Source organism: Anguilla rostrata, chromosome 5, assembly GCF_018555375.3.
Source record: "Anguilla rostrata isolate EN2019 chromosome 5, ASM1855537v3, whole genome shotgun sequence".
NCBI lineage: Eukaryota > Metazoa > Chordata > Actinopteri > Anguilliformes > Anguillidae > Anguilla > Anguilla rostrata.
The window spans coordinates 22,919,662-22,943,201 of record NC_057937.1 but is presented as its reverse complement, the minus strand read 5'-3'; the positions used below and the strand labels follow the sequence as shown (position 1 = coordinate 22,943,201).

Genomic DNA, 23,540 nt, shown 5'->3' with positions numbered 1-23,540 from the left:
TTTGCTCTTTTTTTTAGTTCGCAATGAAATACTGCGAGATTGCATATATGCAGCAGGATAAAGTATACCAAAAAGTAAAATGTAAGGGTGGATATGTAGAAGTACTACAGATCTAAGAAGCAAAAACTAAGCAGTGTACCCAGCATCTCCAAATCTACACAAAATGTGTGAATTATGCATTGCTGTAAATCACAACAAATTCACATATTTCACTACAAATCAACTGTTTTACTGAAGGAACTCACTGTGCATCATTTTCAACTGGTAATTACAAGCTTTCTGTCCGTACAATGGTCTAAAATAGCTAGGGGTCCAGAAACAAATCCAAAACCTCTCCAAAAAGGAATATAATGATATATTTCTCCATTGTAAAGCAAATACATGAGCCCCTTATGAAGGTTTAAGATGAAACATTGATATCAGATTTAAACATAATGCACAAATATTGTCACACAATGCTGCACAGTACCTAAATGTGTAATAATTAACTATTGTATGCAATTCTACACTCTGTACTCTCGTATGTTTTCTTGTATGGGGATGGGACGATATGAAAACCATTTTCAACCGTCCACCACGCTTTGGCAATGTTCCAATACTCTCCTCATACTAGCCACGTTTCCACCGCAGGAACTTTACCCCAGAACTAGGAACCTTTTGAGGAACTCAGTGCATTTCGACTGCAGGAACTAGGGTCTAAATTAAGTTCTGGGGTCTTTATTTTACCCCCAAAAACGTCCCTGCTCGGGGGGTAGTACTTTCCAAAAGTACCAGAACCTTTGGGGTGGGGCGCAAGCGCTGAAAATTTCTGATTGGTCGACTACTTGCAGTGTTTTATTTCAACCGCCATGTTTAAAAATCTGCACCCGCAAACCGATTTATTTTCATAATAACTTCAAATCAAACTTGTATGTTATGCGGGGCAGTAGGCTAATTTTCGTTATAGCCTGCCAACATCTTGGAATTATAACGTGTGCTCTTCTGTTCTTTTCTTGCTTTAGTATTTGTTTTATAAAATGCTAAGCATTCGTGCTGGGACAGCATATTACGTACCAAAACATTCAAACGGATTAATTCGGTTGCTGAATATTTTCTTCCGGATTTTCTTTGTTATCCCGTTGTAATTGACTCAAAACGTTTGATACAGCTATGTGAGATATGCCGTAGTTCTGCGTAATTCACATTGGTGATACAGTAAAAGCAAACTGGAAATCACCTTCCGCACTTTTTGTCAGGGTAAAATAACAGGTTAATTCTAGTAATCGTCCCTTTAGCTTTTTCAGACTGCCGTAATTTTACTCTGCCATTCTTCAATTCCACAAAAAGACCAGGAAGACTATGGACTAATTTATGGTGCATGGTTCGCATCTGGAGGGCACACTTCGCTGCTCGGCTAGCAGTAACTTTGAAGGAAAGCAAACGGTGGCTGTACCACTGCTAATTTAAATTTTCACGCAAGTCCGAGTTTTCGTTCTATTCTTGTCATTTTGCGATTAGCCTGTAGAATTGACGATGAGAAAGTAATCAAACAGCAAATTGTTTACAACGTGTGCATGTTTTCTGCTGTTGTTGCCAGTTATATTGGAAATGTGAATGCATTCTGTCGCCTCGGATGTCAAGACATGAAAGTGAATGTTCGCATAAAAACATAATGAATGTGTTTGAGAGGATATATAAAACAGTTACAATCTGACTATTGGCCTGTTATATCCTATTTGTTGCACAACACGGTCCAAGTTCAACTACCAACGACAGTTTTGCTTGACAACAGTAAAATATGCCCAAACGGCTGCAGAAGAATATTTCAATTCCAGGTGATTAAATCGATAAAAATCAATAAATACAAAAGTAACCATATATAGTCATTGTTGGTAACCCGTTGTATATAAGTGGAATAAACCCCTCCGGGCTGTCCCGGTTATTAGAAAATAATGTAGGCTACTTCGGTGGTAGTATGGGGTTACAGAAGAAATCATAGGACAGATGGACCGACGACAAGGTCGCTTTTTCATACGTCAGTGGGCTAATTTGCCTAATCTTTGTGGGACTTTAGACCGCGGTGGAAACGCAGACAACCATGGGCTGAAGGAACCTTTTAGTTCCTTGAAAAGTAGTTCCTGGGACTAAAAGTTCTGGGTACTTTTGGTGGAAACGCGGCTAGTGTTTTATGCGTTACAAAAACGATTACAGTACTAAGTAACACTTACACTTACAGTGTGAAATATCCACATTATGTAATACCACTAACCTATTTAAACACACTCAATTTCAAAAATAACGTACATACCCGAAATATTCTCAGCAGTAATACTTACATAGCAATAATGTGTTCAGTAGATAGAGACAGAGACAGTAAATTAATGACTGTCCGGTTCGGTTTTCTCCAGAAAACGATGTCAGATAGCTGTATCAGCAAACGTATGACTTAGCTATGCCCTGAACGCCTCAATAATAAGTAGCCTACTGTCCAAGAAATTACACAATATCGTTGACAACGTTTCGTTAGATGCAGGGTATTTACTGCTACCACAGAGTAAATGTGTAAGTGAATGCGATAAGAAAATTGTCGGGTACGCTGACCTATAAAACATGTTATACATCGTTAGGAAGCTTATACTGTCCTACGGAAGAAACAAATTGTAAATCGGGCCGGACTGTACTAAAAAGAGCGACAACGTGTGACATTATGCACAGCTATTTTGGAAGGTAGCCAGGCATCACAAATACTCGTATATTTCACAAACGGATTGTTCAACACAATATATGACCACTCAGACTCAAAAGGGACATCTCTATGCGTAAAACCAATGTGCATTCAATATTTAGTCGCAGATATTGACTATAGAATGGCATAGTATAATTTCTTAAAATGTTGTCTCGTTGGTTGAATTTGCATGAATTATAGCATAGCAAGATCGCGATTTCGTGGAGGGACTAAAAGTGGCACCGAAACGAGGCACCGAAATTTGCGCAGTGATTCGGTCTGGTCGGTGCTGACCATACAGGATCCGGTGCCATTAAGGTACAGGTTTTTGGTACCCAACCGTAGTTATAAGTGATAAGACTTGTATCTGAACTGATTTACCCTGACAAGAACAACAAACATGATATAACAGGCCAATAGATTGTAACTGTTTTATATATACCCTCAAATACACTATGCTTTTATACAAACATTCACTTTGACGTCTTGACATCCGAGGCGACTGAATGCATTCACATTCCAGAAATAACTGGTAACAACATTTATAGCAGAAAACATGAACACGTCAAACAATTTGCTGTTGAATTGAGTAATTCGACTCATCGTCATTTCCATATAATCGCAAAATGACAAGAATAAATACAATGAAAACCCGGACTTGCGTGACATTTTTAATTAATATTGCAGTGGTACAGCCACCGTTTGCTTTCATCTTCTAGATTCCTTCAACGTTACTGCTAGCGGAGCAGCTAAATACTTGCTAGCGGGGCAGCTAAATACAGATGCGAACCATGCAGCATAAATTAGAGTCTAGTCCTCCCGGCCTTTTTGTGGAATTGAAGAATCGCAGAGTAAAATTATGGTAGTTTGAAAAAGCAAAAGGGACGATTACTAAAATTAACCTGTTATTTTACCCTGACAAAAAGTGCGGAAGGCGATTTTTCCCTGTTTGCATTTACTGTATCCCCAATGTAAATTACGCAGAACTACCGCATACCTGAAATGTTTTCAGTCAGTTATAATGGGCTAACAAAGAAAATCCGGATGGAAATATTCAGCAACCGAATGAAAGCGTTTTGGTACGTAATGTGCTGTCCGAGCACGAATGCTTAATATTTTATAAAACAGACTTAATGCTAAAGCAAAAAAAAAAAAACAGAAGAGCATTCATGTTATAATCCTCAATCTTAATTTCTCATCTGTTCCAAGAAGTTGGCAAGCTATAACCAAAAGTCTGAATTCAAGTTATTATTATGAAAATAATAAATCGGTTTGCAGCTGCAGATTTTTACCTGACCAATCAGAAATGGTCAGCTCTTTAAGGCTCACCGCCAACCTTCCTGTACTTTTGGAAAGTACTACCCGCCGAGCAGGGACTTTTTGGAGGGTAAAATAATGTCCCCAGAACTGAATTTAGACCGTGGTCCCTGTGGTGGAAATGCACTGAGTTCCTCAAAAGGTTCCTAGTTCCCGGGAGAAGTTCGTGCGGTGGAAACGCAGCACTTTGAACCGTGTACTGAGAAGTGAATTACACTGTTGGGCGCAATATATTTATTTGCCTTCGGGCGGCGGTGTAATGATACGTCTGGACGGGGCCTAGCAGCCAAGTTAACGTTAACCAACTATTTTATATGATTTGAAAGAGTACATTAGCGAACGGGGCAAAGATAGCTGCATAAACAGTTAATTACAGTGAGTTTTAGCACATTCGTTGCGAAACACGTAGCCAAGGTAGCAAGCTATTCGGCAAACAATGAAGAAGAGAAACTTACCCCAGGCCTGGTTTGTCAACGCTGGTCTTCAATTAAAACTGTAGTCGTTTGTTAACGTGCCGATTCCAATTGCCTTAATAAACAAATGTTTTAATATAAATTCGACTATCAATGTTGATTATTTCCTTTTTAATTCAACGATGAGAGATATAATGGTTTCATAAGAAAAACTACCTCAAACAAAGGCGCTTGCTAAGTAGCTACACAAAAGTGAAATGGCGGCCAGGAAGCCTTGGACTTTTATCGACGCTGAGAATGAGGGGATTTTTTTCCAGATGCCACTGACTAGCAAACTAGGAAAAGGTAGAAGCTGATTGGAGAAATAATCCTCACACACTTCACCCTATAGATGTTGTCAAATCCTCTCCATTCCATTCCTCTCCAAAATTGCATTTGTCCCACGTTTCTTTTCAATCGTATGAGTCTGTCCTCCAAACTGTGTAAATGTAAATGTCTCCTGCGTATCGACTTTACATAACTGCACGGCCAGATGTATTCACTCCCATTTCTCCCATAGTTTTCAGACACGCGAGCAATGAAAATTGCTAACCGATGCCAAAACCTATAGCCGAACTATGAAACTAGTCTATGCTGCTGCATACCATCTTTTCTTCAGCATCATTCCGATACTTTTATTTGTTTCATTCATAGTGAAGGCATAAGTTTGTGGGACGGAGTGTGGCACAGTGGGTAAGGAACTGGGCTTGTAACCGAAAGGTCGCAGGTTCGATTCCCGGGTAGGACACTGCCGTTGTACCCTTGAGCAAGGTACTTAACCGAAATTGCTTCAGTATATATCCAGCTGTATAAATGGATACAATGTAAAAATGCTATGTAAAAGTTGTGTAAGTCGCTCTGGATAAGAGCGTCTGCTAAATGCCTATAATGTAATGTAATGTAATGGAAGCAATGCACGTGCATTCACGCCGGTACCCGCCGCTGCCTTTCACTTTGTTTTACATCTACCAGTATGCTTTGCTTATACTTTTCTGAGTAGCAGCTGTCTATATCTCGGGATTTCCCCACATTTGATTCGCTTACAGCTTAGCGGAGCATGTACATTCAGAGACAGATATGAACTCCAAAATCTGTCCAAAAAGTAATATAATGCTTGTTGTCCATTGTAAAGCATATAAATGAGCCCCCCATGAAGGTTTAACATGGAACATCGCCATCAGATTTTAAAATAATTCGAAATATTGTCACAAAATGCTGTACAGTACATGTGTAATAATTAACTCTTGTATGTATTTCTGTACTCTCGTATGTTTTCGTGTATGGGGATGCCCTATATGAAAACAATTTTCAACCGTCTACCACGTTTTGCCAATGCGTCACAAAAAGTAAGCAATTACACAACTAACTAACGCTTAGCCTACATTAGTGTGAAATATCCACATTATATAATACCACTAACTGTAATGTGCCTGTGCTTGCGGTGGTGCTGCCACAAGGTGTCACACTAGTGTTGTCATGGTACCAACATTTTCACTTTGATACCGATACCAGGTTTAGTATCACGATACTCGATACTGAAGCAATACTGATTCAATAATCCGTACCTAACGACACTGAAATTACCTTAATAGATCAGAAACGTAATGTCCACAAGGGTTGACCTGATTTTCGAATTCACTGTTTATTAAAGGTTGTTAATAAACCAGGTTTAAGTTGAAGCCTGTTCAACATATTAATAAGCATAGGCCTGTTGTGTTACAACACTAAACAATAGAAAAATATATTAAATATATTTCAAAAATTTAACAATTGTAAACTAAATAATCTTTAAACAGGTCTTTCACTTTAATAGATCTAAAAACCTTCCTATAATAAAATATTTACAAGTTAGAACACCTATTGCTACTGAAGTCAACTGAGTGGAAGCTTGCGCTGTATCAGCGAATCAGTAACGCAGGAGACAAATTTCCCTGGCTTTTACATTTTACTCAAAACTACCGAACGTCGGAATATTCTAATACCGAACCGTTTCTTTTTTTTTTTTTTTTTTTTTTTAAAAGTACAGAGAAAGTGCTTAAGTTTTGGTATACCGTGCAACACTACGTCAGACACATATTCCAATCCATTGCTCAGCTTAGCAGAGAATGCACATTTCAGTGCGCCACAAAGACAGATAGAATAATAACACAAATACACATTTCAAATACGCCATTGAGGAAAAAAACGAAAAAAGACGAAATATTAACTCGCGACCTGCGACTATACATGTATTGCCATCATTGTTTTATTATAGCAGCATGTTTTCGCGCGTTTACACAGAAACTCAAATACTATCAATAAAATGGTTTAGCTATTTCTCAGCATAATGACAGATTTAAAGACTAAACGAACTCACTCGATATTGTCTTCAAATGGATCCATGCCAAAGAAAAGTAATTATTCATCCTCTCAAAAAGCTTTTACGAACAAACTTTTAGTAGCCTAGCATGCACTCTGGCTGGCACTGTCTTCCATTGCTTCCCCGACGTTCAGACCCTCCCCTCACTGATAAAAACTAGACCCTACGGTATCGGATTACTTACATCGCCATGGATGTCTTCTAGCCGCTTGCCATAAAGAAGTTTACTAGATGTCGTAACACTTTAGATGTGGAGCTACAGCTCTTCCGCACCCCAACTAATAAAAAAGTCCATATGGTGGAAACAATATGGTGGACGTATATGGTCCCAATAGCTTCGCTGCTTGGACCCCTAATGATCCTAACAGATACAATAGGGTTCCACCAGCTTTGCTGCTTGGACCCCTAATAAGAAGAATCCTTACAAATACACTAGGGTTCCAGCACCTGCAGTGTTTGGACCCCTAAAGATTTCAATGTACATGCTTACTAAAGCTTGCACACTCAGGAATGTCAAGAGTGTCTCTGACCTCAGACCTGAACAAATCACAATCATCTGGACATTCAAACTCAAACAAAAAATTATCCATCAATTCCTGACGTTCTTCATCGTGTGCTTCAAGCAGTTTTTCTTCGACTTTCTTTTGACGTCTTGATCCCAACATGAGATAGTGAGGTTCATCTACTTTCCCTTAAAAGCCGGTGGAGGTTGTTTCTCACCCACTCAGCTCCCAGGGGTGTGCTCTTGCCATGGTCTACAAGACAAAAACAGTTTAAAGTCCTCTTAAATTGATCCATAGAAACAGTTCTACAGCTCTAAACATTTGTCACCAACATGTTTTTTCCCCCTTGATTACAACATTTTCATGCAACCTTTTGCCTATGGAAAAATGCAAGGTCAACTGTAACCTGATTTGTTTTACCATTGGCACAGTTTTTATAGAAGGTGCTAGAGACAGAATAAAACAGTACTGGTGATGAGAAACATACCAATGTTGTTGCACACATTTGGACCATCTTTCCTCATTCTCTTCACTTTGAGGTGCATTGTGTCAGGCTGTTGCTTCCCTTGAAAAACATGAATAGTTATCTTAGAATTGCCTTAACCCAAGAAGCAATATAAATAATCAACCATGTAAAATTCCTAAATGAACTTCATAAAACCAAACGACAATTGTATAGGTATACTACAGCTTATTACAATGCTTAACATTAGCTGAGGGTCACTACAAAAGTGTATTTTTAGATTAACACAAGTCAAAGGCTGTGCCGTGTCATTGATCATAGAAATCATACATAATGCAGGCAAGCGGCAGGCTAACAAATGGTTGAAGAAATTACATATTAACAGATTGTTAAAATATTGAACTCCAAAATAACATACCAAAAACAATGCACATCTAAATGAAAAACTACCAAAGTAGAAAAAAGTGAACAAAAACAAAGAGGCACTTTGGATGTATACCAATGTATATCCTCCATCAGTACAAAATGCAAACTGTAGAGGCAATCCTATGGACCAAACTTGCCTTGAGGCTCCAGGTATGATGCATGCAGTTTGTTACGGCTGGCTCGACTGGCCGCAACAAACAAAGTCCAGATGCATCAAAAACACGACAGAAACTGATCTAAAAACAAACCCAGACATTTATTAATCTAAATTACAAACAAAAACACACAACGTTCACAAAACCAAAGCTCTCCACACAAATCACAAGCCCCAAAAGAAAATCTCCCCTGCCTCATACTACTGGGCTTATATTGGGCCACAGGCAGGTGGAAGCAATCACGCAATTAAGCAATTAAGCAACTACCTCCACCTGCACTACCCAGGCAAGCAGAGGCAGGGGACGTAACACAGTTAGACACGCTCCGAATTGCAGTCCAAACAAAGATTATAGAGAGCCAACAACATTTATTCGGGAGCAAAGTACGTTTTGTCACAACAGCCCCAATAGCTCGCTATAGCTAGAAACAAACAAACAAAACAAAGGTTCTGTAAAATAAGCTGATAAACTGACGATTAAGTGCGGTCAAAAACTGTATGTTACCGCTCTACCTGGGGCCTTCCTGAGCTCTGACTACCTGTCATCTTATAGGAGTGGTAAAGGGGAAACATGGGAAAAAAGGGGAGTAGACCCAGGCAAGGCTCCATATTGGATTTCCATAATGAAATATAAGAATAAACCCATTTAATAAACTCAAAGCACAAAGAAGTTAATAAACTGAATATCTAATTGGGCAATAAAGATTTTCACCATATTCCGAAATGAGGAATTTGGCTCCTACACAAACTATGATTAAATAATTACCTTTGAAAGGAATTGCTGCCCTTAGATGTGTTCTCCAATGCTAGAGTACTTTGGATCTGTTTGTTGGTTTTATGCATGGACAGATGGTGTAGTGATAGAAGCTACAACATGTAGTGCAGTGTTGCACTGGAGGTGGGTATGCATCGATAATAATTGACTGGTGCATCTGTTAAAGAAAAAGAATGTAACAGCAGAATACTAATTCAAATAACTTTTGCTGTTTGGACCTTCATGTGTGAGGCATCAAGCACATACACTTGTATAGATGGAGCTTTTTGGCATACACAGGTATATCAGGCTAATACAAAGACATTCTCACGTTAGCATTACCATACCTTTTCCATATTTTATTGAACAAAAGTGGTGCTACACACCTTTTTCGTGACTTTATACTGTAGTGAAGGAAGTGACATACTTCATTCGTCAGGATCCTACTACTAACCCCATTGGCTCACAGAACTGGAAACCTCAGGAGGGAGGTCATGCTCAATCCCCATTGGCTCACAGAACTAGGGACCTCAGGAGGGAGGTCTGCAGTTGGACCCTTCTCGAAATTTGGCCTGACAGCGCCCGCTAATTCTATTTCGTATGCTTCAGAATGTTTTTTCCAGACCCACGGAGAGTCAATGGGTGATGTCACAGTGGTTTTGTCCATATTTTTAATACAGTCTATGGTAGACATGCACAAACTGTACGCACACACATTCACAGTGATCTGTCCCCAGACAGGATGTAGAACTAATTTCAAACATTGAAAAACTAAAAAGCACAAAATGAATAAATTAGTGTACCTAAGTGTATGAATGTCTGAGTTTCTGGTTCCCATAAAGAAAAGCTAATCCAAATCAACTCCTCTGGACTTACAAAATATCTCTGATTAATACGCATTTACATTTCCTGAGTGATTTGCAAATCACCTCATCACTAAAAAACTTAATGAGATTCAATCAGTGGTCAATAAACTGAGCCGTATCTTACCATCATTCATCTCCTATCTCTTTAAGCGAGCAATATGATTAACTAATTAACCATTTAGTCGTGATGTGATTTGTTGATGTATGAAAGGCTGATATGGTAACTGGACCTGAATTATTGTGCTACTAGATGAATAAACAACAAGAATTACAATTGTCGACATCATAATATAATAGAGGGGACGCGGTTGGCTGCCTGGCAAACATGAATATGCTTCTGGTGTTTAATACAATTAATAGATTTATTTTAAAGCCATCATTGAGCCGGGTTTATAGGACACTAATATAGGCTACAAAACATGAGCTAAATTAAATCACTTTCTAGTGAACGGATTTGAATACAACGAGATTCTTATACTTGACCCTATTCTACTGGCATACAAACTGGCGTGAAAATTCAGGTTCATGACACACCTCTGGTTCAGGTAAGCAGCTATAATGCGGTAATTGTGCCAAATGCAACGCTTTATTTCAAATAACGTGTCACGACGCAGTTCGTACCGAATAGTAGCCTAAACGCTGACTTGATTTTAACCATTCGGACATTAATTAATTTAATTTTTATTTACCTTTATGCCGGCTATACGACTTGAGTTCGTAATTATTTCATAGGGTAAATTAAATAATGGGGTGAATGATTGTGTAGCTAACATACGGGAATTAAAAGCTACAGGTGATATTCACTGGCCCTAAATAAGACGCCATTTTTAGCTATTTTGTCTTTGTTACTCAGTCAGTTTGGGGCATATTGTTGTTAGACCTTTTATTATTATTTTTTGCAATAATTTTTATTGTGATCGTCTCCGCCACATGTTCAGTAGGGCGTCTAAATCTGCTTACATAGACATGTCTGATATTTCTAGACTGTTCTCTGCGTGTGATGTAAATAAATCAGGCAGGATCGAATATGACTTTATTGTGGTTTGCAGGGAGCTCAGTGTTCCCTACAGTGAAGTTGAGACATTATTCGGCGAGTTCGATCAAGATGGAGACGGATGTATCGACTTCAGAGACTTCTCCGCGCGTTTTAATGAAGTGTCCGACACACTGGATTTAGCCTCCTTCGGAGAGTCTCTCGTCCGGAGAAACACTTTGGAGGAATTTGTGGATAGGATGGATGGCGAGATTTCATTTTTGGAAAAGTAAGTCTGTCAGCCTAGTAAATCGCGATCTCCAATGTGTTTACCAGTTCACTTGCAGAACTTAATTGTTTTTACCTCGTCTATTTACATGGGGCCATTATTTGGTAAAAAATTTAGCACACCATTTGCTGATGAACAGGAACGGACCGACGTAAAACGTGTACCTATTTCTATCCCACGGTAACAACCTTTTGAAATGACCAATGAATGGGGAGAACTGCCCTAAAGAGTGGCTCTCAATTTCGTCCCCGCGGACCCGTATGTGTGCTCTGGTCGTTGCAACCACAATTGCAATACCAGACTTGTAGCTAGTTGTAAACGTTTTTCGTGTTTTGATGAATTATTTTCCATCTAAAGCCACATTATGTCAGAAATACCTATACTATGCATGTCAGAAAGAATAACATTCCCATATTCTCATTGTGCTACATTGCGAGCTATATAAATAAATCTCATAAACACGTTTTCAACGTACAAAAATGCCAAGTTACTCAAAATTATTGATATCAAAATGACGCCAAGTTACGGTACTACAAACAATATAGGCTATCTTGCCTCACCGAAATTAAATAAGATGTATTCCAAACAAGCGGCCAAAACCAGACTTCGTTTTTGAAGCTCATTTCCTGGTGTTGTAGTTCCTGGTTGCTCACTAGCGCCACTACGGATGGCTCCAGTATAGGTGTTTTCATATCCGGTTTCCATGTAAGTCTACGGTACAAATGCGATCAAAATACAAAGTCAATAATTTTTTCTCACAAGAACAAATAGTCATAATAGGTGTATTTTATTCGTCTTATGACTGTCCATGGGTCGATTTCATGATTTATTCGATTTCATTTGGGCACAGTGCCAATATTTGTTCTGGACCAATGAGGTACAGCTTGCGTCTCTTCTGGATTACTGCGGAGGACTGAGCTACAGTAGGGGCTACAATCTGTGGTCACTGGGGTGGGAGGTGGCGTCTCTTGGCCTTGACATTGCGGCTCCGACCACGGTCCACCTGTGCGAAGTCAGAAAATGCAGGCATCCCATTTTGTAGTGGTTTCATTATAGCGTGTGCTATTTACAGCTGCACTAGACGACCATAAAATAATCCTCCTCTGAAGTTTTGCGGCAGCCAAGTCATTTTTACTATTTCCTTTAGCCCACTTAACCAAATAATTAGTTGGCAGAAAGCGTAATCAGCTAACGCTTATTTGCTATATGTGGTAGTCCAGTAGCCTATGCTAAAACAGTTCGCAACTTCGGCTAACAAGGAATTTGACTAGCTAGCTAACCCTAACCGGCAAATATTCCATCTGTCAAACGTGTTTGACGGCTTGTCAGTCGTGTACATTCCGTAAATGTCTACCTGGGCTAGGCTGCACGAATGTGACAAAGCTAGAAGCTAGCAAGAAAATAATAATAATTAGAAATTCAATGTACATTATTTTTGTCTTTATGCAACAGGTGGAAAACTTGCTCTTCAAAGTGCGTTGTCATATTTACACGGCTGTAGATCAGTTATTAAAATACTTGGTAGATTTGTTAATCACCGCTGACAGTGTTAATTTTTATTCGGTAGAAAGTGATTTGCGAACGATCGGTCAGCTAGCGTCACCCAGCAAGTGAACACCACAAACGGCGATGGAGTAGCTAGTAGTAGCAGTTACTGGCTCATTAACTGACTGGCGAAAACCTACGACGATAACTTGCTCGGTTAACAGCAGATCTACCAGACAGTTATACGAAAATTAGCCTAGTCAAATCACCAGTAGCCTACACATCTCCGATTGATTGACCATCAGTGTAGTCAATGTTCTTCCCCTGTGGTTCATATTGCTAATGCGTGAGCTAACCACGGATAGCCTACCTAGCTCACTGGCAAGCTGATATGCTAGTTAAGCATATTCGTTTTGCTGAGAAACATGAATTGAAGATAACTGAACATAGCCTAATTGTATTTTTAATGTCATACATATAACGTGATTACATGACAGTACAGTCACGGATGGAAATTAAACTCCGTAAACATCTGATAATATATTTTAAAACATAACGGCAGACAGTCAGCTAGCCTCGTTCAGGTTGATGGGCTTTTCCGCACCGGACTGTCAATCAAATTGTAAAAATCACAAGACCGCTTAACTCTATGGTTTTGGCTCCAAATCGAGAAAATGGCCGCGCCCGCCATTGAGCTTCAAAACGTGTTTTACAGACCCACGGAGAGGCAATGGGTGACGTCACAGTAGCTTTGTCCATATTTTTACAGTCTCTGGATTGGATATACCGTCTTCTTGTTTTACAGTGTGTGGTGTACAGCTTATTGGTGAATTACCGCCACCTTCTGCTCCGGAGTGTGTATCAGACAATAGATTTACTAAAAAATCGCTTCACCCTAAGCTATATTTCATCCTCCATGCTTTACACCGAGTCCTACTATAAAATCCCTATCCATGTCAGCCACCCAAGAACCCTATACCTGCTTATCCATCATATCCTATATTAAAAAAATAAATAAATAAAATAATAATGATAATAATAAACCCTGCATTGGACATAACGTGTTAATGGTCCAAGCGTAAACGCGCAGACGGATAGATATTTTACTGTAAGCCAAAACGTCATTTACAAACGTTCTGACAACCTACCAGTAACGTTTCAAATTAAGTAAGGATGAGGACTGTGATGTAACGTAATTGTTACATTATTAAATTACATCGTATTTACGTAATTGTATAATGTTACAGCAATGTTGCAGAACAGTCTCCATGAGGACTGGTTATTTTGCGACCATAGAGAAATGTTGTCACAACGTCACCTGTTGGTAATGTTGCGACTTACCAAATTACGACCAAAGTGTAACGTTGTCATTACGTAGTGTGTTTGTAGGGGTGTATATTTATTCATATTTCATTTTCTTTAGGCCTATTGGATTGATAGAATGACTTTCTGTACAAAAAATTGTATGTCTGGGCTAAAATGCCAAATAACTATTACATACATAATTCATTTCAACATGAAATAGTCTTGACTTCTTTGTCCAATGTTTTGTTTACCACGATGATCAGGTAAGAATTGCTCATGCTGAAGAGCATATTTAATTTAACTGTGCAAGTTCTGTCATGGTTAAAATGAAGGGGCCAGCTTTCAGTTCTCAGCCTCAGCACCGGATGTAATGTCGCCCCCTGCTGATATCTATGATTTTCGCTCAAAAAGCAAGTTTCCCCAGGGAGCTCCATTTATTTTTGACAGCAAAAATAAAACACTGTCACTCAAATATTGATGTTAACTCAGTGTATTATATTAGGAAGGAAAATAACTTATTTTTCCGGGGTAAAATATTTTTCCTACCACACGTATGAATTTTTTTCTTTTATTATTACCGGCAGATCCACGCCTCCTATGACGTTGTTCTGCTGGCGTAGTATGAGGCTTTGATTCAATCCCTGGGAAGCGAGTGCCAGGATCAGCAGCAGGAGAACTAGCTGGCGAGCAGCCTAAGATGGTTGGAGGGCAATACGGGGCTTGCAGGGGTGGAGGACAGAACAGGGTTGGCAGAAAGTCTGGGAAGATCTAAAATATGAAATGATAGTGAAGACAGGAAGTGTGGCTTTAAGTAAGATGAACTACATGCCATGTATTTGTTTACGATAATTCAATGTGTGATGGACATGGAAAAACCATGTGATTGACAGGAGGGTAAAGGACCCTGTAATTGTTAGGGGGTGAATAAACTGTATTTTGCAGGTTGGAGGTGGTGACTGCCCACCAGCTGACTGAGCTAGAGGAGAATCTACAGAAGCAGCTTGCCCATGTGGAGGGGAGGGAGGGAGGGAGGGAGGGAGAGAGGGAGAGGGAGAGGGAGAGGGAGAGGGAGAAGGAGGCTATAGAATGAGTGCTGCAACAGAAAAATTGTGTGGTGTCCTGCATGCTCATGTGACTTGAGCCTAATGTGAAAGACTGGTTCAGAAGTGTGTGTGTGTGTGTGTCTGTGTACTGATTCAGTCCTTTGGTTTAGCAAAGAGGTGTACAAATTACTTTTAAGAAAGGGGTGAGGAGGGAGGTAGCCAGGGTTCTCCTGTTGGGTCAGAGTGGTAACATGAGGTGTACTAAGGTGATTACACACACACACACACACACTGATGTAACACCAGGCAGTTAAGCTGCATTCTTGTTCTGCAGGGTTATATTATGGGGGGAGGGGGAGGGGGAGGGGGGCGGGTCAGACACTCAGTCCTATGATGCTGTGTGATTGGATACTTGTTAAATCAGTGTGATTGGATGCTCAGTGAGTAAAGCCATATAATTGGCTCTCCCCAGCTGCAGGAACAGCACAGGGTATGTGCAGTGATTGCTGTGATGGACGAGAAGCATGAGAGTGAGGTCGCAGAGCTGCAGGACACCGTGGAAAGACTTCAAATGGTAAGAGCATTGAAACAATTACAACATGCTGCCATTTCACTTTGTCCTCAGGTGATGGACCACACTGCAGATTCTATAAATCAACAAGATGCACTCTTTTTACATCAGAGGTTTCTATACCATTGTAGCCAAAGCATTTTAAGTTGTTGCATGTTCATTAAGACTCATAATACAATCGCAATGCACTCTCTGTACTGTAACTAGCACTGGAACTCCTGGTACCATCTAGAACATGGAATCTGAGTATCTGGTAACTATTGAATCTGTGGTTACACACAGTGCACCAGAAGTGCTTTGATATTAGTGGCTGTGAACTGAGCTGAAAGCTTATTATTATTATTATTATTTACTTGAATTTATGAATCTCATCCCTTTTTTTTTTACTTGTATGGTACCACTGAGCGAGCCTGTTCCACAATCAGCCAAATTTTCTCCATGTTTCAAAGATACATATTTCATCTGTTCATAAAACTTTGTTCCAGAATTCTTGTGGCTTATCTCTATTTAGTAGTGAATTCTATTCTGGCGTTTTGATTTTTGCTACTAAGAGGTTTGCATCTTTCAGTGTACCCTCTAATTCTGCTCTCATAGTCTACCTATGCTGCGGTTGTACAGTTGCAAAAGGAAATGCCTGAACAACAGTTACCACCTGTCAGCCATCTGTTAATTTAGTTTTGCACAGCTGAAAATGGAGGAGACTACACAAAAACAGCTGTAAAATGGTAAAGCATATGTGTGTAAATACCATGAAATAAAAGCTGATTGTCTGTACTGGTCTCATTCAACTTTTGACCTAAAATGTATTGTACGAAAATAACATTTCACTCTACTGTCAATATAGTTTTGGAGGGTACCGTATATTCAAGTGCTAAAGACAAATGAAGGATGCACGTAAAGGACACAACTAATGTTTGCATGATTCATATAAATTGATAATGTTTAGTTGCAATTCATCAGTCTCCTGACTGGCCCGTGATTGTGGCATAGTGGCATTTCCACAGCTGCACTAATGCTGGGAGTTTGTGTGTGCCAGTGCCGTTGGCTTTTCTACAGCCGCTTCCAGGCTTGGGCAGTGCTCTACTCACGCCACCTTAGTGTCTCAAGCCTACACTTTTGGTCCCTCTAAAGGGGTGCCATCACAGTGAAGGGTGGGGCTATCACAAGTAGCTTTTCAAAATAAGGAACTTGGTAGCCATCTTTCAACTGGAGCTTGATCTTACAACAGAGTTATTTTATGTGTAAGATTCAGAGAGAGGTTGTCACATCTGAGGCCAACAGTGGACACGTTTACTGGCCAGAAGTTTGAGTCTTGGGCGTGAGGTTTCAGACCTGAGGTGCGTTCAAGTTCAGCGAACAGAGGCGAATGTTCGTGGCGAACATGTTTTCTTTGAACAGTTCAATTTGAATGGCTTTTTACGAACATTCCAAATTGTTTGCATTAAACATAAACAGACATGGCGACGAGAGCTAAGTACTCACAGACGCTTCTGTGATCATCGATGATAAAAAAAACAATAGCTAGCTAGCGAACAATAATAACATTGACCAGTGTTAGCAATCACATTATTGAAAAACCGATCACACTTAACAGCATCTTCAATTGAAATACCCATCTGGGAACATTTCCCTCAGTCCAGCGTCCATTTTTGTTCGCCGCAAACTACCTTTTCAGACTGTTTGCAAACGTTCGCCTTGTTTGCTGAACTTGAACGCACCTCTGGTGTGCACAACTCCGGTGCTGGAGGGCCGGTCTGCGTGCTGGTTTTTGTCCAAATCAGTTACCTTCAAGCTGTTTGAAAACTAACACTATGAACTATGCTGATTCACTCCTGTACTTGAGCACAGTACATTGTTTAGGATACACTTGTGGTCTGTGGCTGGAGCTTATGCAAATGATAGAATTTTGAAATGAAATTAAGAGCAGAAGTTGGCACAATCCTGAAACTGATCAGCCTTTATTGTGCACCCCTGCTTTAGACACAAATTCACTCAAGCTTTTTGCTCGACTGGCCTGAATGGTCAAATGTGGTCATTGTTTATATTAAACACCTCCAGCGTTCTGTGTTTCAATAGATTATGGCATCTGTAATATGCCCTGGCTATGATGTGGAGATGTATATTGAATTATTGTGCGCACACCATGAAACCCTGATACTGCCTGGAGGTGAAAGAGGCTTTGGTAGTTTCCATGTGCGTTGTGTAGTTTAATGGGTTTTGTTTCAGAACCAAGAAGCCTGGCACACAAACTCCAGAGTGGACGTCTGCTATCTGAAAAGCCAAATCCAAGAGATGACACTAGTGAGTGACCCTGTGGGAGAATTTGTACCATGAGGAACAGGCGTGTGTGTGTATATATACCCAATACTTTCTTTGAATTAAATTCAATGAATGCTGACCATGCCATGTTATCTTGCTTAGAAGTTTTATACTTTCTTTATTCTCATTTTCTTTATTTTTAACACATGCACCAATTTGGCTGTTTTAAAATTGACAAGTCACAGTATGGTGGCTTGTTTGTTAATCAATTAGCATACCACAAAAGTAACTGATGTATACATGATTTTTTTTTCTCTCCTTCCCTCTCTCACTCTTGCTCTCACATTCCTCTTCCTACGCAACTCTGCCTGTGTCCCCATCTTGCTTCTCAGGAAAGTGATGAGCTGAGGCGATCACTCCTCAGGGCTCAGGGGAATATCAGTGTTCTGCAGACAGAGGTGGAGAGACTGAATGGTGAAAGTGTGAACAAATGCATGGACGAGAAGAGTAATTTGGGGCTGGAGTGCGACGGGTCAGAGTGCCAGGGAATTGCTGCAATGTCTCTTAATATCCATGTGATGCAATGCACGTGTGTGCTGGAATTGACGGCCTGTTCCTTTCACTGTGCAGGGAACCAGGCATGCTGACAGAGTGCCAGTCCTATTCCAGTCGAATACAGGTCCTTCAGTGAGTTACATGCCCAGTCAAGTCTTTTTGGGATAGAGCTTCAGAACACAATTTACTGGTGTTAATTTTTCAGGAACACACCTTGAGAAATGTATCAGACCAATATGGCAAAATGCATGAAATGCATATTATGGCAGAAGTTCTCCAGCCCTCGTCCTGGAGAGCCGAAGGAGCTGCTGGTTATGTTTTTGAAGTGAAATCAACTGCCAGTTTAGTCCCAAGAACCATAGTGCACATGAATCTTTATTTTTTTAAATCATGTTGCCTCTCAGCCTGAAATTATACCTTGAGTGCACACATACAACCATGCGCTTGGTGACTAAAAATAATCTGTTAGGGCTACACTACGCTATCGCCAAATTCAACCAAAATGGCACATTTTTCAAATTTTAAATTTGTTTCCAAAAATTGGTTTCACAATTATTGGCACCCAAGTGAATAGTACTTGACACAGCCTCCCTTAGCAAAGATAATGGCTCTAAAGCCGGACACCCACCGCACGCGTAGCGACCACGAGCGCACTACGCGCGTAACTGAAGCGTAGTTGAAGTACTGTTATTACAACGGCAGCAGGCGACGTCCTCTACACCAGATGCAAACGCGTCGCGAACCGGCTGCGAAGCTTGTGCGACACAAGTGAACTGAAGTGTAGTTTTTCGCTTCTGTTCTATTTTTTCTGCTTGTCGCGCGTCACGATGACCTGTTTATACACAGAAATATGTTCTAAAATGCTAGGTATACATGCTCTGATTTATATTTCATCCTTATATTAGGCTACTGGGGGTGTGTCCATAGTTCCCTCCCAGATATTTTATAAGAAGCTAAAAAAATACAAGCCTTTTCGTTTTTGTATTGTCCTTGCAGAAAAAAGAAAAAAAAGAAAAAACTGGAACCTGGGGAAAAGGCAAACTTAGTTTCGCTATCTTATTTTTTGGAGGGGGTGGGGTAAATTTGAAAATACACCACAGAAAGACGTAGCCTATTGAATGATGTAGAAGTGAATGCACCGAGCAGCGGTTTGTTAGCTCGAGTGTTGGAAGGTAGGTTTTAACCAACCATTGCTCAGCCTATTCCGATGTCTTCGTTCGCCGTGCTTTCAAAAAGGGCTTGTTAATAAAAATCAGACAATCCACAGAGCTTTAAAAAAATCAGATTATTTAGTGTTCTTGCCGATGAAAATGCACCTATTTTATAAATGAAGTTGTAAGCAAGCCTTTATTGCACTTGTACTTCAAAGCTTCCGTGTTCAAAGTTCATGGCGTTGTGGTGTTCATATCCCTTCAAGATTAAACTGTTACGCTATCTTTTTGATGATTAGCTGATTTTACTAAATCTGATCCTATAAATGTTTTGACGTGAATGACAAGACAACACGAGAATTCCCAATGGTTGATTACGGATTATTTATTATTATTATCATTACGGATTATTTATTATTATTATGATCATTACATATTCTTCATGAAATTGGCACGCTTGTTAACCAAGCAAATAAATTAATACAGTTTGAGATTGATTATTATGCAGGCTACGTTGCGATTTAAGCTTATGGTAATTCTTGAAAGCGTTTACTTTCTCACGTATTTACATGAGTTAACGAAATATTACCAAATTAACAAACTGAAAAAGGTCTCTCACCAAGTATTCACTTAATACTTGGTGAGAGAGTCGTGAACAAACGTGAAACACACGATGTAATCCCACTGCAGACTGCTACTAGGAATATAGAGCTTTAAGCAAGCCTTTGCGCGGCACAAACGGAACCAGTGTAAATGCGCTACGCGCCGCGCCGCTTACGCTGCGCGTATGGTGGGTGCCCGGCGTAAGCCTTTGCCAATAATGTTTTACAGGGCTGGAGAATACATTTTGAGGGTTTTTGAACCAATTCTCCATGTAGAACCTTTCAAGATCTTTAGGCTTGTACATGTGTACTGCCCTCTTCAATCAGACCATTTTTTTTTTTTTGCCATTTTCTCCCAGTTTTTCTCACCAATTTTAGTCTTTATACCAATTCCCCGTGTGTATCACAGTCCTGGTTGATGCGCTATCCTCTGTTGGTCTGGGGAGGGTGTAGACTACCACATGCTTCCTCCAATACAAGTGGAGTCGCCAGCTGCTTCTTTTCCTGACAGCGAGGAGTTTCACTGGGAGAGCGTAACGCGTGCGGAGGTTCGCACTATCTCCCCCAGATCCCCTCCCTGCTGAACAGGCACCCCGACAAATCAGTAGGAGTCGGTAATGCAACGATCAGTACTTATACCCTCACCGGCTTCCCACCCCAACACTGCCAATTGTGTTCGTACGAACATCTGACCAAGCCAGAAGTACCGCTGCCGGGGATTGAACCCGGCTCTCTGCGGTGGTAGGAGTGCTTATACCTCTGCACTACCCAGACCCAGATAATTGGATTAGAATAAAATACAGTTTTCCTGTGTTTAAACATAAAATATGGCCCACCATGTGTTATATTATACAGCATTTTACTCTCTACCTTCTACCATCATGGGTACAAATAATTCTGGACTTGACTGTACTCTGTATCACTCAATTCAGCCCAATTTGGTCCAAATAAGCGAGGGTGCAAATCCATAGTGTATTGACTGAATATAGTTTATTGCTCAGTAAAACCACGTCTGCCTTTTACTTTTTGTATTTTCAAACAAATTATGTGCAGAACACTGTATTGACTCACATGTGTTCCACTATGAGAAGATTTATTTTCACCCTTATGGAAATTTTTATATAATGCAGGTGCAAAATTTCACAATGTGGGAAAATGTACAAATTATTGTTGATTTCAGACATTGCAATACACTGCATATGATGTATTGCAGTATATTGAATTTCTGTAGGGCATCTCTTCTAATGCCACCCACTGCTTCTCTGTCAGAGAGATGAATAAGCAGCTGCATGACCGCAACGATGGGCTTCACTCTGCCCTGGTCCGGACCAGGTCAGGAAAATGGAGGGTACGTTTGTGTGGCCTTCTAGGGAGACCATTCATTTCTGCTAATACTGAGGTTTCAGGGTTTCACAGTTGCAGTGTCGAGTAGTGTATGGAGATCGTCACTTGTAACTATGAATGGTCTATCAGTTTGAATCTATCACATACTGTTTCTTTGGAAAATAACAAACAGTATGTGATATTGGGTGAAAAGTATGCTATGGTTAGTGGATTTGTAGAAGAGAGTGAGTAATTTGTTGCAAACATACTGCTCTTCCGTGCAGTGAATTGAGTTATTGTTAATGAACTGCTCTTCCTTGCAGATCATTCCAAATGATGCAGATCTCCTTTGGAAGTTGAAGCCTATTCGACAGAGTACTCTGAACTACAGCAGGTAAAATCCTCTTTTTTTTTTTTTTTTAAACATTTAAATCATTTTTTTGTTCATTCCTCAATGTGGAATGCTCTGTTGTTACAGTAGGCCTGTTCAATTACATTTTATTTGTAAAGCACTTTTTGGAGAGAACTGTCACAAAGACACTTTACAGAGTAGCAAGGCAAGAGACAGAGTAAAAAGAGCAAACGGTGCAAACGCCAGGCCTGAACCCCGAAATAGCAATTACATAAGAAAAAAATCACAGTGGGGGGAGAACCCTCAAACAGCGGTGCGATAAAACTCCCCAATGGGAACCGATCTCGAGAGGAACCCGACTATAGAAGGGGAGTCCTTCCTCCACTGCTCAGCCTGGTTTAAAGTAGAAGAGTGTTCTACTGCTGCATTGTTCTCCATCAATTTGAGAGTGTGCGCACATGCATCCACCTATGCTGCTGCTATTTACTGCAATGCATCTGCTTGACTGCTCAGTCACTCTGCAGCAAGGGACTGCGCAGCCAACTCGGCTGCAAAGTGACTGAGCTCTCTAGGTGATGTGGCCAAATGTGACACAGCAATGGTGAGACAAAGTTAATTCCAAATGTTAAATTAGACATGTCGTATATCGTTGGAAAGGTTATACTGTCACCTACTGGGTAAAATAATTGTCAATCATATTATTGTTGACTTTATCTTGCTGCTATAACAAAATATTAAATTTTGGTGGTGAAATAATATTTTTATTAACTCCCACATAGACACTATTGTCCAGTGTGTCATGCTTCAGGGGTATAGTTGCAGATGTGACTGCAGGGAGGGGGTGCTTTAAATGGTGGCACTTAGAAACTCCATATTTAACATGGTTGTCCTGTATTGTCTAATAACGCTAGAATTCATTTATAGTTTGATTGCAGGGGCACTGAATGTCTTGAGTTTAGCAAACTCAGGATGCCGGTGTCCTGTCCACTATGGGGCTTGCACAAAAGAGTTGAAATAATACTAATTATTATTATTTATTTATTTATTATTTATTTTTTATATATTGTATTGCAAATGAGGACAGCCTGCCTGTTGAGTGTGGTACATCGTACCTGGACAGCGGCCTATCCCTGACGGCAGACACAGATGCTACTGGCAGCTCCAGCAGTGAGTACGACAGCGAAGATGACAGCCAGGTCTCCACAGAGACAGCCCTCCACAGCTGTGTCTCCTCAGATGTTGAGGTAAGGCCATAGTCCTGTCTTTGACTCCACGCCCTTTTTTAAAAAATGAACAAAAAAAATAATATTTTCCCATTGGCAGGCGTCAGATCTGAGGTTGGAGGGTGCGGTTTCCATGGTTCCCAGCACATGCAGCTCTGTCTCAACCACTCGCAGACGCCTCTCAGCCTTTTGCTGTAAGGTGAGGAAACTAAGCTGGTAGAATCCATGATGTGAAATGAAAGTACTTTTATCAGAGAGAATTCTAATATGTACACTTTTGGCCAGATGTGTAATGCAGTCCTTAAGGTGGGACTGCATTACACTCTAGCCATATGCAGTCCCTCTGCACAGTTGGGGTTTGATCACCTGCTTTTCAGGTGATCCCTTCTGTTAGCCCCCTCCCGAATAAAG

At 40.3% G+C, this 23,540-nt stretch overlaps 1 protein-coding gene and 1 long non-coding RNA gene across 2 annotated transcripts in view; one reads left to right on the top strand and one right to left on the bottom strand.

The window, feature by feature from the left end:
- Positions 1–6,462: 6,462 nt before the first annotated feature.
- On the bottom strand, positions 6,463–9,116 carry LOC135254975 (uncharacterized). Its single transcript, XR_010330013.1, has 2 exons — positions 7,823–9,116; positions 6,463–7,587 (listed from the first exon to the last, which is right to left on the bottom strand). It is a non-coding gene; the product is annotated as an uncharacterized LOC135254975 (long non-coding RNA).
- A 1,498-nt stretch (positions 9,117–10,614) lies between these two features.
- The window catches only part of LOC135256011 (ras and EF-hand domain-containing protein-like), a 34,842-nt gene continuing 21,916 nt past the window's right edge, over positions 10,615–23,540 (top strand). The window contains exons 1-10 of the mRNA XM_064337885.1: positions 10,615–11,260; positions 14,993–15,128; positions 15,566–15,667; positions 17,891–17,965; positions 18,316–18,455; positions 18,554–18,610; positions 21,501–21,579; positions 21,878–21,948; positions 22,991–23,150; positions 23,230–23,328. Of these exons, the coding sequence (XP_064193955.1) occupies positions 10,929–11,260; positions 14,993–15,128; positions 15,566–15,667; positions 17,891–17,965; positions 18,316–18,455; positions 18,554–18,610; positions 21,501–21,579; positions 21,878–21,948; positions 22,991–23,150; positions 23,230–23,328 (1,251 nt within the window). The 5' untranslated portion in view covers positions 10,615–10,928. The remainder of the gene's footprint in view (positions 11,261–14,992; positions 15,129–15,565; positions 15,668–17,890; positions 17,966–18,315; positions 18,456–18,553; positions 18,611–21,500; positions 21,580–21,877; positions 21,949–22,990; positions 23,151–23,229; positions 23,329–23,540) is intronic.